The 14,526-nt window shown below is 35.4% G+C and overlaps 2 protein-coding genes and 1 non-coding gene across 3 annotated transcripts in view; 1 reads left to right on the forward strand and 2 right to left on the reverse strand.

Moving 5' to 3' along the window:
* LOC143377167 (unconventional myosin-Ie) overlaps nt 1-14,526 on the forward strand; it is a 130,567-nt gene that overhangs the window by 108,110 nt on the left and 7,931 nt on the right. The window contains exons 11-18 of the mRNA XM_076828184.1: nt 5,098-5,268; nt 6,424-6,590; nt 8,770-8,983; nt 10,698-10,928; nt 12,380-12,664; nt 13,760-13,915; nt 14,011-14,150; nt 14,232-14,383. Coding sequence (XP_076684299.1) covers nt 5,098-5,268; nt 6,424-6,590; nt 8,770-8,983; nt 10,698-10,928; nt 12,380-12,664; nt 13,760-13,915; nt 14,011-14,150; nt 14,232-14,383 — 1,516 coding nt within the window. The remainder of the gene's footprint in view (nt 1-5,097; nt 5,269-6,423; nt 6,591-8,769; nt 8,984-10,697; nt 10,929-12,379; nt 12,665-13,759; nt 13,916-14,010; nt 14,151-14,231; nt 14,384-14,526) is intronic.
* The window catches only part of LOC143377215 (uncharacterized), a 69,263-nt gene that overhangs the window by 51,745 nt on the left and 2,992 nt on the right, over nt 1-14,526 (reverse strand). The window lies entirely within an intron of this gene.
* Nucleotides 1,849-1,969, reverse strand: LOC143377423 (5S ribosomal RNA). The gene has a single exon (XR_013087330.1). It is a non-coding gene; the product is annotated as a 5S ribosomal RNA (ribosomal RNA).

Below are 14,526 nucleotides of genomic sequence, written 5' to 3' on the forward strand. Positions count from 1 at the left end.
AGATGTGAGGGTTATAATAAAGTCGACGTCTGAGTAAACTCAACAAAGTAATATTTATTAGAAAAGATGCAACACGCAACCGTCTGTGTTAAAGTGGCGAGCGGACACAAAGCAGTACCGCTCAAAACGATCACAAGCAACCGAATGGCCGGTTAACGATTGCATTCCTTCCGAGTCCGAAGGAAACGCGTACCTACGAGTCACGAAAAAGGGGAGGTTTCGTCGCCTGCCAAACATCAAGGCCACGAAACCTTCGGTTCATATTTACGACCCCATGCCTGTCCGCCTTCTGCTCCTATCGAAAACCAAAGATACGCACGCCATATAGGGGTGTGGTATGTGTGACATACTAAAAGAATGCAGAAAAGAGAAAGGGAAAATAGTATTTTATTAACTAACATTTATTTGACATATAAATCCAGCAAAGAATAAATCTGATACGAGTACTTTTTTCCCGATACCACGTAGGTGGCGCAACCGTAGGTATCGATACTAAACTCGGTTTCGAAACGAAAGTATCGAGTATTTACTCATATTTACTTGCCTCGCGCATGGAACAACAAGTGCATTTTGAATTGACAAACATTTTGTGGCGTAACTCAACAAAAAATAACAGTATCAACAAATGAACTTCGTAGAAGTAAAGCATAATAGTTATAGTTTATACAAAATAACATCATATATATTTAGATTGTTATTACTAAATTTTACATAGGTTTATACGAAAAACGGGACTTTCAGCCCCACCCTACCCTGCTCTAGACCTCATTGCAACACTTCTTAATTATTGAGAAAAAAATGAAAATAGATTAGAAATGAGAGTGACAGATTATAGAAATTTCAATTTTTATTAGTCGAGGTGACATTGTTTCGTTCAAACCTGTCCCAAACCGTATACTTAAGGTTCTAGGTCCAGAACTTTTTAAATTATAATGAAAATTGGTTAATGAAAACGGTATTTATTAAATGTTTTCATCAGGGCTTGAAACGGTTCTAGAAATAACTGTTTCAAACTGTTATATATCGGTTCTCCATCAAACAGTTATGAAGAACCGATATTCTGACTATATCGGTTTCGGTTACGGTTCTAGAACCGATATTACATCGATTGTAGAACCGTTATTTTTTCGGTTCTACATATATCGGTTCCAAGGCTGTTCTGCAATCGATTTTACACTAGTATTACGGCTGCAGATTATTTTATATAAGCATAAACATAGCTTTTACAAAATCATAATGAAAAAAAAAAATATGAAACTCAAACAATTATGCATACCATTATTTTGTAACATGAAAAGTGTTCATTAATATAAGTGCTCTTCTTGAAATAGTTAAAAATAATCGATACGCGGCATAAACATTGTACAGTTTGCAACGGTTTTCAACGGCCGTTGTGACTTACTTTTGATGGAGTTAAATGTATATTTCGAAAGAAAATATCTTTGTACAAAAGTAATAATCGAAGGCACCAAGAACAAAAATGTACGCAGTAACTGGCAGCCATAGAAGAAAGCAAATCTAACCTAAGGATTACTCGGCGCTGCCACTAGATGGCAGCGCCCATTACAGTGTGTTTCCTTTTCTTCTCCAACAACTTTGTTTAGGATTATCAAATAAAAGTTTCGATTTCATGTTTTAAATATGTATTACATTTTGTATTTTAATTAATGTACGAAACGGTGCGCGCTGCTGTCTTATATGTTCATAATTTAATATTACTGTATACTATTTTATTTGCACAATGATTTGCACCATGCAAAATATTCAAAATCACTCGGTTCCGTATTATTGTGAGAAAAAATTTTTTTAAACCGTAATTATAAGGAAAAATAAAAGGGGAAAAAAATTTGCCAACGACACGCGGTATTCCCAAGCGGTCACCCATCCAAGTACTAACCACGCCCAATGCCGCTTAACTTCAGTGATCAGACGAGAACTGGTGTTTTTCCAGCGTGGTATGGTCGTTGACGAAAATCGTGTTGCGTATATTGAATAAAACCTTGCAAGATGTGATTATATAGTGATCGCCTGATATATATTCATAAATTATTACATAAAATAATAAAAAACGGATAAAACTTTCCCGGTAAAAGCGGTTGCTCGAAAAGGCTCGACTGACTACAAAGTTTGGTATTTAGCTCAAACTTGCGCCATTTAAGCTTTTTAACACTAACGAAAATTAAAATTTCTATATTTGCTCTTAGACATGTGAAGTTTTTCATATGCATTATGCTTTAATGTTCTATATTTTAGGTACACTTTGGCACAGCCGATATAATACAAGATTCAAAGAGTGACCCAAAAAATAGCCTCCTTTTGGTCCCACGATTTTGGAACTTAATTTTGTGCCATATGATACCTTATGATGAGACATCAATCGCAACAAATTTTCAAGTTAAGGTGACGATTAGTTTTTGAGATATGGGAGGTCAAAGAAGTGAAAATTCGTTAAGGAGTCATCCCATACGCTTCGATGTACGGACTTTTATGTCGGTCCGATAATTTAAACAATTATTTCCAGGGGTTTTGCTGACTGCTAACAACGAATTTGAACTTAGATTTTCAAAATTCACAAAAAAAAAAAATAAAAATTAAGAACTACAAATTTCTATGTAGTGGGTGCTTTTTTAATATATCGCCCACCATGTTGAATCGGCCATTGTGAATTTTGAAAATCTAAGTTCAAATTCATAGTTAGCAGTCAGCGAAACCACTGGAAATAATTGTTTAAATTATCAGACTGACGTAGAAGTTCGTACATCGAAGCGTATGGGATGACGCCTTAACGAATTTTCACTTCTTTGACCTCCCATATCTCAGAAACTAATCGTCACCTCAACTCGAAAATTTGTTGTGATTGATGTCTCATCATAAGGTATCATATGGCACAAAATTCCGTTCCAAAATCGTGGGACCAAAAAGTGGCCAAAAGGGCTTCATTTTTGGGCCTTGTCATTTGGCTTCTAACAGGAAAATTCGTTATTTCGGCAACTCGAAAATTCAAGAAAATCTGAAATTGCAAAAACGCAGCTCAAGTGATCCTAATAACGTAACTATTGGTTGATTCGGCAATAAAATCATCCTAAGGCTGAAAACATCCCCTTCAAAGAAATTGTGAGTTGTCATATTATTGTGAATATCTCCGAAATCGTAAAAGATTTCGAAAAAAAAGTTCAAATCAAAGTTTTATGACTTCTGATATCCTACAATATGGTGATAAAGAATTGTCGAATAAAAAATGGGGGGAATAAATATTGAAAAAAAAACTTAAACCCTCATAAAAATCCTTAGAACTTTGTATTTAACTTTTTTTATCTTTTACAGTTTAATCTGAAAACTCACAATTTCTTCGAGGGGGTGTTTTCACCCTTAGGACTGTTTTATTGCTGAATGAAAAAATAGTTATGTTATTAGCATCACTTGAGCTACATTTCTGCAAAGTTTCAGATTTTCTTGAATTTTCGAGTTGCCGAACTTCTCTTGTAAGCTGTTTGTATGAAACTTTATCCAACTGAAATAGAAAGCGATTTTGCAAGTGGCCATAATCATGTTATGCCTTCCCTCTCTAGCTTAGTAGTGTAGGAATTATTTTCGCATGAGCAGCGCGCGCATAGTTGGCGTGCGATCAAACGCGTCTTCCAACGTCATTTTTTACGTAATTGTTTCATTAGAATGCCTTCTTTTCCTGAAGATTTCGTTCATACAAAGCTGATAATCATTCTTATTCGTGAGAAAGGCTTCCAAAGAACGTTTGCTCTTGAGAATCGTCACCGTAACTACTTAGTTAGCAGCAACAAATGAATCGAATGAAATGTAAAAATTACGTTACTATGAAGCGCTTGTTTATTCTGAGACTTGATTGGCGATGGGTCCAGTTTATTTACCAGGCTGCCAATTTAATGCCGCTTTTACTAGTGAGCCTCTTTTCTCTCAGATTTCTAATTTACATTATGTAGTAAGAGAAAATATTCAATTCGACAAGCAAAGAGATGAAGTATCATAAATAAACTATTTAGTCAATTCTTATACAATGCCTATCGAAAGTTAGTTGTTTTTTTGATAAACGATATTGGAACACTGTAGAAAACTATATTTATCGTTGTTTCGATTTAAAATAATTCGAATTAAGGGGGTATTCTGGTCTGACGAGGGGTTTTCGTCGCTTGATTTCGGATTTTTTTTACAAAGAACCCATCAATTTTATTATTATTTAGTTTATTGCTACATGTTTATTGATGTTTCAACTATCTTTACAAATTTTGTCAACAGAAAAAAATTAAAATCAAACGCAGTTGACTGCTTTAAAGTAATGGTGAAAAAAAATGACATGGGGTCACTGCGGCCATGATTGGGCTCGTTCTAGTGACTTACAACAAAAAATGAAAAGAGATTCTTTATCTGTATGCCTATGGCTATCGTCCCTACCAGAATGATAAAAAAAATATTGAAATTTAAGCGAATGGCAGCGGTTTGAAAATTAAGTTTCGATTTTCGCACAATTTTTCAACTTTAAAAATCTGTGAAAGTTTAAAAACAATATATTTTATCACAATTCCGGTAGGGACGATAGCCACATGTGTGCTGATAATATATGCAAAACTTGGACTGAGTTGGTCCAGCCGATCCTGAAATATCATGGTCACCGATTCGAAAACCATGGATTCGAAAAAAACGCGTTTAAAGTTTTGCGAACAACTTAGACAGAAAGGTGACCTAGGAGAGTAAAGGTCTCTTTGTAATCAAATGGTCAATTTTTGTGTTTTAAAAAACACAGAAATTCACCCCCCCTTCTCCACCCCCAGAAAAAAACCGTCCGCCGAAACTTTGCCGAAATACAGTTGCAGGAACAAAACTGTTACGCGTCGCCCGTCCCGCTCAGTGAGGGCGCTGTATACCTACCTATTCTGCAACACTGTAGCTCTGCAGATAATACGAATTGGAAAAAATCCTTTTGCGCACGTATTACCCATATAATGTACCCGTAGAAAATTAAAAAAAAAATCAATTTTTTTTTGCCCGTCAGACCAGAACACCCCCTTAACGTATGAATCATTTATTATTTTTTATACTTATGATAAAATGGTTTGTGGGTTTCAGGAGGAATACGTGTCGGAAAATATACAATGGACTCCGATAGAATATTTCAATAACGCGATTGTCGTGGAACTTCTCGAAGGGAAGCGTCCACCTGGACTGTTTTTAGTACTTGATGATGTTTGTGCCACGCTCCATGGCGGTAGCTCGGGAGCGGATGCGGATCTGCAAAAGGTGAAAAATCCAACTTCCAACCGTAAACAATTAATAAAATAATTACGATTAGACCCATGCCTGTTTCTAAAGAATGAGCCAAAATTTCTGATGCAACTTATCAGAAAGGGATGATTCTACACGATAAAGTAAGTCGAATGTATGAAATGAACTTCCTTTCGCTCGAGTCTTCATTTTTTAAAGATACCTAGGTATACTCTCGGAATTATTCGAATATACTTGAATACAAATATGACACGAGTAAATATGGCACAATTGCGGGTGAAATATATCTCTGTGTAAAAATAAGTCGAAATTGTAGAATAATCGTTCCTAAACAAAACTTTGTTTCCATAAAAATCAGTTTCGATGATGAAACCGATTTCCAGGCACTTATTTTTGCACAAGGATGTATTCCATCCGCAATTTACCATATTTCGTTAATGTTTAGTTACGTGCAATCGGATTTGAGTTATTTCCATAGGTATACCTATTTTTCAAAAACGAATCCTCATTGGAAAAATATTAATCTTTCAATTTCGACGCATTTTTGTAGTTGTGGAATCGCAGCTGTTTCGGTTGTATAATGAATTTTGGCCCATATTGTGTAGGATGATTGGGTTTGCGGAAGGATAAAATTTATTACTCTGCAATGGGGAAGATGACGCAAAACTCCGCGCAGAGGCGCCACTAGCGCATGTACTGCGGTTTTGCATGAGTGCGCATGCGTGAATGGTTTGCGCGCGAATTTTTCATTTGTGGAATGTACGAAGTTGGTAGTTACATATTAATATTAATGTTTTATACCACACCGATGATAAATGACACGTGCGCTGGTGGCGCCACGGGTGGGAAAAATTTGCAATCATCTTCCCCATTGGACTGCTACATCTGCAAGATGTAATTACAAATTTGTGTTCCTTCACATTAGGTCGTCTTTTTTGCTTATTTTAAAAACTTTTTTGTTTAAAATTTTCGTTTTTTTTTAAAGACCACGGAGCACTTATGTTGTAGATGGAGTTCATTTTCAATTAATATTTCGACACGTAAAATATGAATTATAAATGATTGAAAAGGCGCGTTTCTCCCTTTGCAAAAAGTTACTGAAATTCAAACACTATGAAATGTTTACTATCCTCTTTGGTAGAGTTTAATTAATTTTAGCGATTATTATAGAAATTTGCAGTTGCAGCCAATAAGCACGAGCACTTTCAAAACAAAAACGAAGGCTTCGCTATTTTTCACTATGCTGGTGTTGTTTCTTACTCGGTCGATGGATTTTGTGATAAAAATAGGGATGTGCTATTCCTGGATCTTGTAGAACTGATGCAGACCAGCACGAAGTAAGTTAATACTATTACCTTCTCGTCATTCTTAATTTTGTGACTTTCTCAAACAGACATAAATACCTATAATTGCCCCTCATTGTCAGACAAAATAAATTCATTTACTCCATTCAAATTTCCTTCATTTAAGACACATAACACTTTGTGTAAAATCCAGAAGCATTTCTTTATCTTTTATAATTTTATTCATTACACAATATATGTTCGAAAACAAACAACAGCGCACAGTATGTTTGACAAATAAATATAAAAATACATACCTAACATAAAATATATCGAATAACTCGATTTTGAAAATATTTCGTGATTCAACACTATTTGGCTGATGTATTTGCCTATTACTCATTATTTTTATTTATGTATCAGTGTTTGTCCATTTTGACGGTATATAGTAGGATTCGAATTATTGAATGGACTTGTATAGATTATTTGTCCTTACTAGTGATATTTAATAGTCGAAAATGGTGTTTGGATTTGTGGTAGCAACATATAGTGCCTCTACGAGCTATAGTGTCTTAGGTGTGGGGTACCCAGCGGGGCCTTAACTGATACCCTGCTGGGTACGGGCCGCTAAACATGCCCCCCCCCCCCTACTACCTCTTGCAGGACTGTGTTTAGGGAAGACCAGGACAAAACCTGGGCCCTAAAGGGTAAAATAAGTTATTAATATAAAATAATTTATATTGCTACTATTCTAATGCAGTACATATAAATTACTCAAATGGATTTGTATTTAATACGTGCTGACAATGAGACAATTTTTAATAGCCAGTAGCAAAGCTTAATTGGTGTCTTTTAATAATGATAAACAGTATCTTCAATTTCTGTTTTATTTTACTAAAATTGAAGTTGTAACACTTAATCTATAGAGCCCCGGTTTTGTCCTGATCCTCCCTAACCACACTCCTGCAAGAGGTTGTAGGGGGCCACGTTTAGACCCCGCTGAGTGACCTCACACCTAACAAGGGAACATCCCGAACCCGGAAATTTGAAAAATTCTGAAACTTTGGGAATATGTAGGGAATTTCCTACTGATTACAACGCAATTTTTGTTTTCTGCCCAAACTCACTCTAAGGGGGTGTAATTCCCCCCCGAAAATCCGGGTATTTTCCGATTTTGTGTAATAAATCGTGAAATGCAAAATAATTTTTTTTACCAAATGATAGATCTCATTAGAAGAAGTGACTTTTGTCTTGAAACTTTTTATCTATCTCTTACAGTTCGCGAGTTATAACACAAAATCGGAAAATAGCCGAATTTTCAGAGGTTAATTTCACCCCCTTCGAGTGGATTTGGGCAGCAAATAAAAATTGCGTTGTAATAAGGAGGAAATACCCTACATATTCATAAAGTTTCAGAATGTTTTGAATTTTCGGGTTCGGGGTTTTCCCTTATAAGTCACTATAGCTCGTAGAGGCACTATACATGCATACTGCCTTAATCTGTAAGACCACGATCTTCAAACACCACAGGCTTGATTTCTACTTACGCGATCACATTATGTAAGGACCAATTTTTTTTTTAAATTCAATGAAAAAATTAAAATGAATAAAGACTGAAAATTCGTCACTATGCTTTTTTGATTCGTCAACCAGAAATCTCAATGTGATAATGGAGGTGACATTAACAGATAACTGCATTAATCAACTCACACTTCGTCGTAGTTATTCCTGATAAATAATCAACATTGATTTTCATAAACTCCAGATCTCATGCGAACAATTTTTACTGTACAGTCTTTTATCTATTTCTACACGAAATGTCACCCCATGTTTGGTTTACCACGAAGTACGCCCCTCCCTATATACAGGCTGTCCCACTAAATCTGTCCACTTACACTTCTGTTATTTCAATTAACAAGCAAAAATGTTATTTACAATCGTTGTTTTTTTATTCTTTTTTTGTTCAAAGTTCAATCACATTTCAATTTCATCTTACAATCAATGACCACAACAATAATAAAGATCAATTTCATCAAATTTGTCTAGCAATACTAAATACTGTTTGCTTAAACAACTATTTAGTAGACAAACAAATTTGTACAGTTTATGTAATAATTCAAATATGTCGCACAAACGTACTGCTCACATTACTATTACTTTTTCGTGCAATGATCAAACAATTGGTACAGCGTAAGTAGAATAAAAAATATATTTTTTGTGTTAAACTTTACAGCCCTTTGGTTGGTACGCTGTATCCACAAGAAGCCCAAATGCAAAAAATGAAAACTCTTAAATCTAGACCTACCACTGCTGGTAACAAAATACGAAATCAAGCCAGTCGACTAGTGAACCAGTTGATGAAATGTGCCCCACATTACATCAGATGTATCAAACCGAACGAAACGAAGAAACCTCGAGATTGGGATTCAGTTCGAGTAAAGCATCAGGTATCGCTTCTGCTTAAATTAATTACAAATTTTAATCCCTTTCTCTTTGTATTTTTCATTTAACGAGACCAAAGCACGTGCAAAAACGAAACTCAAATTTGTTCATAGTTTGTAACAAAGAATTGTAATTCACGTGAAATCGGTTGCAGTTTTCTCTGGCAAAGAAATTAACATCTTCGTTAGAAACAACTAAATAAAGTAGGTGAAGTGATTTTTGTTTATGAATATGAATCAACCTTGAGTCGCCAAATACAGGATGATTCAGAATTACAAGTTGCTAGGGCAGGGGGTGGTAGGGAGTAGGAGACAATAAAAGAAACATTGTTTGCCTAGTAAACATGCAGTACTGGAAGTGTTTATTACATCACTAGTACGTATAATTTTCATAGTAATATGATTGATAAAATAATTCATATCCAACTTTTGTTGGCCAAGATGGTGAGCTACACACTTTTGCAATAATATTATCTTAGTACTGAGAATAACAGAGCTGCAAGTGATAACGTCTTTATTAGAGTGATGCAATTAATATATCCCGTACTGTACGCTCGATTCCGCAATAATTTACATGTCATTTGATATATGGAGATAGCGACATTCCTTTCCCATATTTAATATTGGTACTTATTAATATTCATTTAACTTTTTTGCTGTCATTTTTAGACCTAATTTATTGCTTAAAGTAGGGGTGCGCAGGGAGCCGTTCTTAGCGCCTAGCTGCGAGCAACCCGCCTGTCCCGTTGCTAAGGTTAGAATCGGTGAGGAGAACTGCAGTAGTCTACGTGCATTTGGTATGACTTGAACTGAGCTATGTATACTTACGCTACGAGCCTACAAGCACGCACGTACACTATTGCAGTTCTCTTCACCGATTCTAACCTTAGCAACGGGACAGGCGGGTTGCTCGCAGCTAGGCGCTAGAAACGGCTCCCTGCGCACCTCTGGCTTAAAGCATCACTAATACCTCACTCCCGCTTGCCTCCTCGAGAGGCCGGTGTATGGTGGGTTGCTCGTCTGAGGCGCCCCTAAGTCTGCATTCTTAACCCTTAACTGGTATCCTCGCTCGTGACCCCAAGCACGCAAAGTTCGATGTACAATTTTCGGTTGTCTAAGTTGGTAAACTGAATTTCTTATTAATTTTATAATAATAGTTTAACTTCCTACGCTTCTATTATTTTATACATTACCTATGAAGAAAATATTCGTAGTGGTTGCTCTAGTGTCGACTTTACAAATTTCTGTGCCCTTTTTTATTTGGGGTCTGCCACGACCCCAGTATACCAATCACGTTTGCCAAAAACAGTATACCAGTTAAGGGTTAAAGGCTTATAATTAAACAATAAAGCGAAATCGAACATGTTTTGTTAACAAAAAAATGTTTATTTTATCTTCCTTACCACCCCTGCACGATTGACCTATAATTCTGAATAACCTTGCATACATTTTTATTGCTAGTTAACAAGAACAAGGATTTTCGTAATTGACACAATTTTACTAAAAATGTGCCACAATTATTGACGTTGGCATTATAAAATTAGCGGATTGCGTTTAGAAACAACATTGGAAGCTGTACAAATTTTACAGCTTAATTTAAAAGAAGGACCAATAGGTCATAATAGGTTATAAAAGAATCCATTACTCTCTAAATTATAAACAGAATCTTATCACTTTGCATATCTTCCATAGTAATTTTTTTTACCCTCTGGTAACTTAGGTGGAGTATTTGGGTTTGAAAGAAAATATCAGAGTACGTAGAGCTGGTTTCGCATATAGAAGGCCATTCTCCAAATTCTTGCACAGATACGCAATTCTCACAAAACAGACGTGGCCACGCTGGCCTGGAGACGAGAAACAAGGAGTAGAATGGATATTAGGCAGCCTTCACATTGATCGATCGCAGTACCAACTAGGACTATCAAAATTGTTCATAAAAGCTCCAGAAACTGTAAGTTCAAATTCCAATTCCAAACTGGAGTGCACTCATCCCACGGTTTATTCGGTATTTTTTACACGCGGTCAGAAAATATATGTATAGACCACGGTGTAATAGACAGGTGTTCCGACTCTGTACCTTTTACCCCAGCGATTTTGTGTGCCGATTTCTGTTTAGTTCCCCTGGCCGCCGCGAGAGTCGTCGTGACTTAGGCCGGTATTCATAGTCTCTACTTATTCTTAAGCATGCGGCATCCTCTACTAACCTAGTAGCTAATAAAGGATGCCGAATGCTTAAGCATTTGCTTAAGAATAAGTAGCGACTATGAGTACCGGCCTTAGAAGGCATATACATATGTGTTAATGAGATTGTGGTAGTAGAGATTTTAATGGTATTACTGAGCTTGCCAGGGAAATCCTACGCGTAATGGAGGGGGAACATGCCACGCATGCGCGTGATGATGCTGTCATCTGACTGAACCTTGGCGTCGATTGGTTTGACGTCACGGGGTCATCACGCGCATGCGTGGCATGTTCCCCTTCCAATACGAGTAGGAATTCCATACCAGGCCTGTATATATATGTAAATGCCTTTACAACAGCTAGGAAATCTGCCGACCGCCAGAAGAACTAGGACGAAAAAGTCACACATTCTGGGCAGGAGTAAGAACGCCTGTCTATTATACCGTGCTATAAAACATCAATATCGCAGCCTCCGAAAGCCAAACTTGTCACTGCGCCCACGACTCCGCAATTTTGAAAAAAAAAAGAATTATCCAAAAAGAGACACAGTGATAATGGAACTAAAGTAAAACTACCAAATATTTCTAGTAATGAGAATAGTACCAAATAAAAAGAAAAGGTTGACTGCTTTGGAATACACTATTGGCAGCAACGACGAATAAAATTTAAATTTGTTTTTCTGAACTTTCATTATTATTGTTTTTATGCAAATATATGAAATAAATATTATTACATTTACGTATTTTGTTTTACCGCCGGACTGCATTTTCGCGATTCTCAACCGTGTAAAAAAGAAACACGTGAAATCATTACAATGTGGATCAATAAAGATTTTGACCGTACAATATTTTTTATACATTTTGCCAAATATGCATTAATTACATTTTATGTATTTAACTATGTATACACTAAGTATTATCTAAAATATTTAACTAATTTACGAAAGCCAATTTTCCAAATCAATTAGCATATATTATCTTTTCCACGAAATCAAAACAAAAGTTAATTAGAAGGAAACAACACATTTTTGAATCTTGAAACATATTTACATGTTCCTCCACTTGCATATATTCTCTTATATCTACATATTACTTATGTACCTGCTTCAACACAAAAGTGCAATTGAATGTTTGTTAAAATACGTAATCACGCAAAAACCGAGGTTTGAAATTGTTGCATCACGTGTTTCTATCTATATTATTTCAAGCATTTTGTTCGTAGCTGTTCATGTTGGAGGAAGCGAGGGATCGGAAGTACAATGTGTACGCTCGAGTTATTCAAAAAGCGTTTAAAAAATATTTCGCTCGCAAAACACAAGAGAAACAAAAGCGGGAAGCGGCCGATTTACTTTTTGGTCGTAAAGAACGCAGGCGAGCAAGTGTAAATAGAAATTTTGTAGGTGATTACATTGGATTAGAAGGCAGACCTCAAACGATGAGTTTAATTGGAAGAAGAGAAAAAGTCTGTTTCGCTGAAACAGTAAAGAAATATGACAGAAGGTTCAAGGTACTTGTGTAAACGTATACAGGGTGTCTTAGACATTTAGTGCAAAGGAAAGGTGAATCCTTATGCAAAAATAAATCGAAAATGTAGAATGAACTTCTTTTATACGAGGTTTTATTTTCCGGAAAATCGAATTAGTCTGGGACTAAAATAGGCAGTGCAAAAATAGTTCGAAATTGTGAAATAACTTTTTTTGGAACGGATCTTTGCTTTCGGGAAAATCGATTATCCTCGATTGCGAATGCACTCGACTACCAAGAAAAGTTTGGTAACCCGAAATTTCCGAAAAATCTGATAATTCGTAGACATGTAGTCACAGGGGCATGTTTTCTGTTCTGGTAATAAAATACCTAAATCTAGTCGTGAAAACACTCCTTTAAAGAATTTGCACATTATCCTCCACGTTTGCGAAACTGTAAAAGTTATCGAAAAAAATAAAACACAAAATTTTATGATTTAAAATCATCTACAATATGGTAGTAAAGAATTTGCAAAAAATTGCTTTTTCAGGATTCACCCCTTCCATAATATTTTTTTTTTTAATTCTTCACCACCAATTTGTTGTAGTTTATATTCAACTTTTTTCAATACCTTTATTTAATGTAAAAAGTCTCAATTTCTTTGAAATAGTACCCCCACCACCAAACTCATTTTATTATTGGAGCAAGAAATATATATGTATGTCAATGAAACCACTAAAACCACACTTCTGTAAAGTCTCAGGTTTCTTTCAGTTATCGAGATGTCAAATTTCTCTCATAGGAATCAGTTCCATCTATAAATCGTTTCTCGAAAATGAAAATAAAAGCACATTCGAAAAGAAAAAGTTATTCTACAATTTCGATTCATGTTTGGACAAGGATTTATTTCATCTGCAACTGTGCCATATTTACTTCTGGATTCTACTAATTCTTACTGAGTTTTCAAAATCGATATTCACAGAAATGAAGGATCATATAAAAAAATTTGCTTCAACACGGTACTTATTTTTGTATAAGAAATCAACCCCTCCTTTATTGTATTACAATTCGGAAATACACCCCTCATGAACTATTTTGGAAGATGTTTTATGTTATATAAATGAAATACAATTTGCAGATGAGCAGACGAGATCTAATTTTGACCAGCAAATGTTTATACTTAATTGGTCGGGAACAAATAAAGAAAGGTGCAGAGAAGGGAAAGTTGCGGGAAGTTATAAAACGAAAACTTGAATTCAATCAACTTAGTCATATTTCGTTAAGTACTCTTCAAGTAGGTCGATAGATTTGCTATTATTATTATTATTTACTATTAATATTATTATTGCGAATGGAAATAAGTTATTAATGTGTTATTTACAATTGCAGGATGATTTCATAATTATCCACACGAAAGAAGATTATGCCAGCTTTTTGGAGTCAGTATTTAAGACGGAATTTTTAATTGCCCTTAGTAAAAGATATGTCGAAGAAACTGGGCACGCCTTAAATATAAAATTTAGTAATAGGTAAAACGTTTTTATACATGTGTTTAATACATTGCGACTTGATGATTAATTAAGTTGCATTAATGTACACCTTTATTACAGTCTGGAATTCAAGGTCAAGAAAGAAGGATGGGGAAGTGGGGGAACAAGACAAGTATTATTCACGCAAATTGATTATGGTGATAAAGAAATATTGAAAGCGAATGGGAAGATTTTGAATGTTCGGATTGGTCCTGGGTTACCATCTACTATCAGTAAGCTATCCTCCACTAATATATTTATCATTTTTAAAATATTCAATCACTTCACCGTACGATCAGAAAAAATTACGATAGTGATATAATTAACCGTGTGCATGAGGTTCGGGCTACCGAATTGGCTCAAATTTTGCATACAA

This window comes from Andrena cerasifolii, chromosome 15 (assembly GCF_050908995.1).
Source record: "Andrena cerasifolii isolate SP2316 chromosome 15, iyAndCera1_principal, whole genome shotgun sequence".
Classification (NCBI taxonomy): domain Eukaryota; kingdom Metazoa; phylum Arthropoda; class Insecta; order Hymenoptera; family Andrenidae; genus Andrena; species Andrena cerasifolii.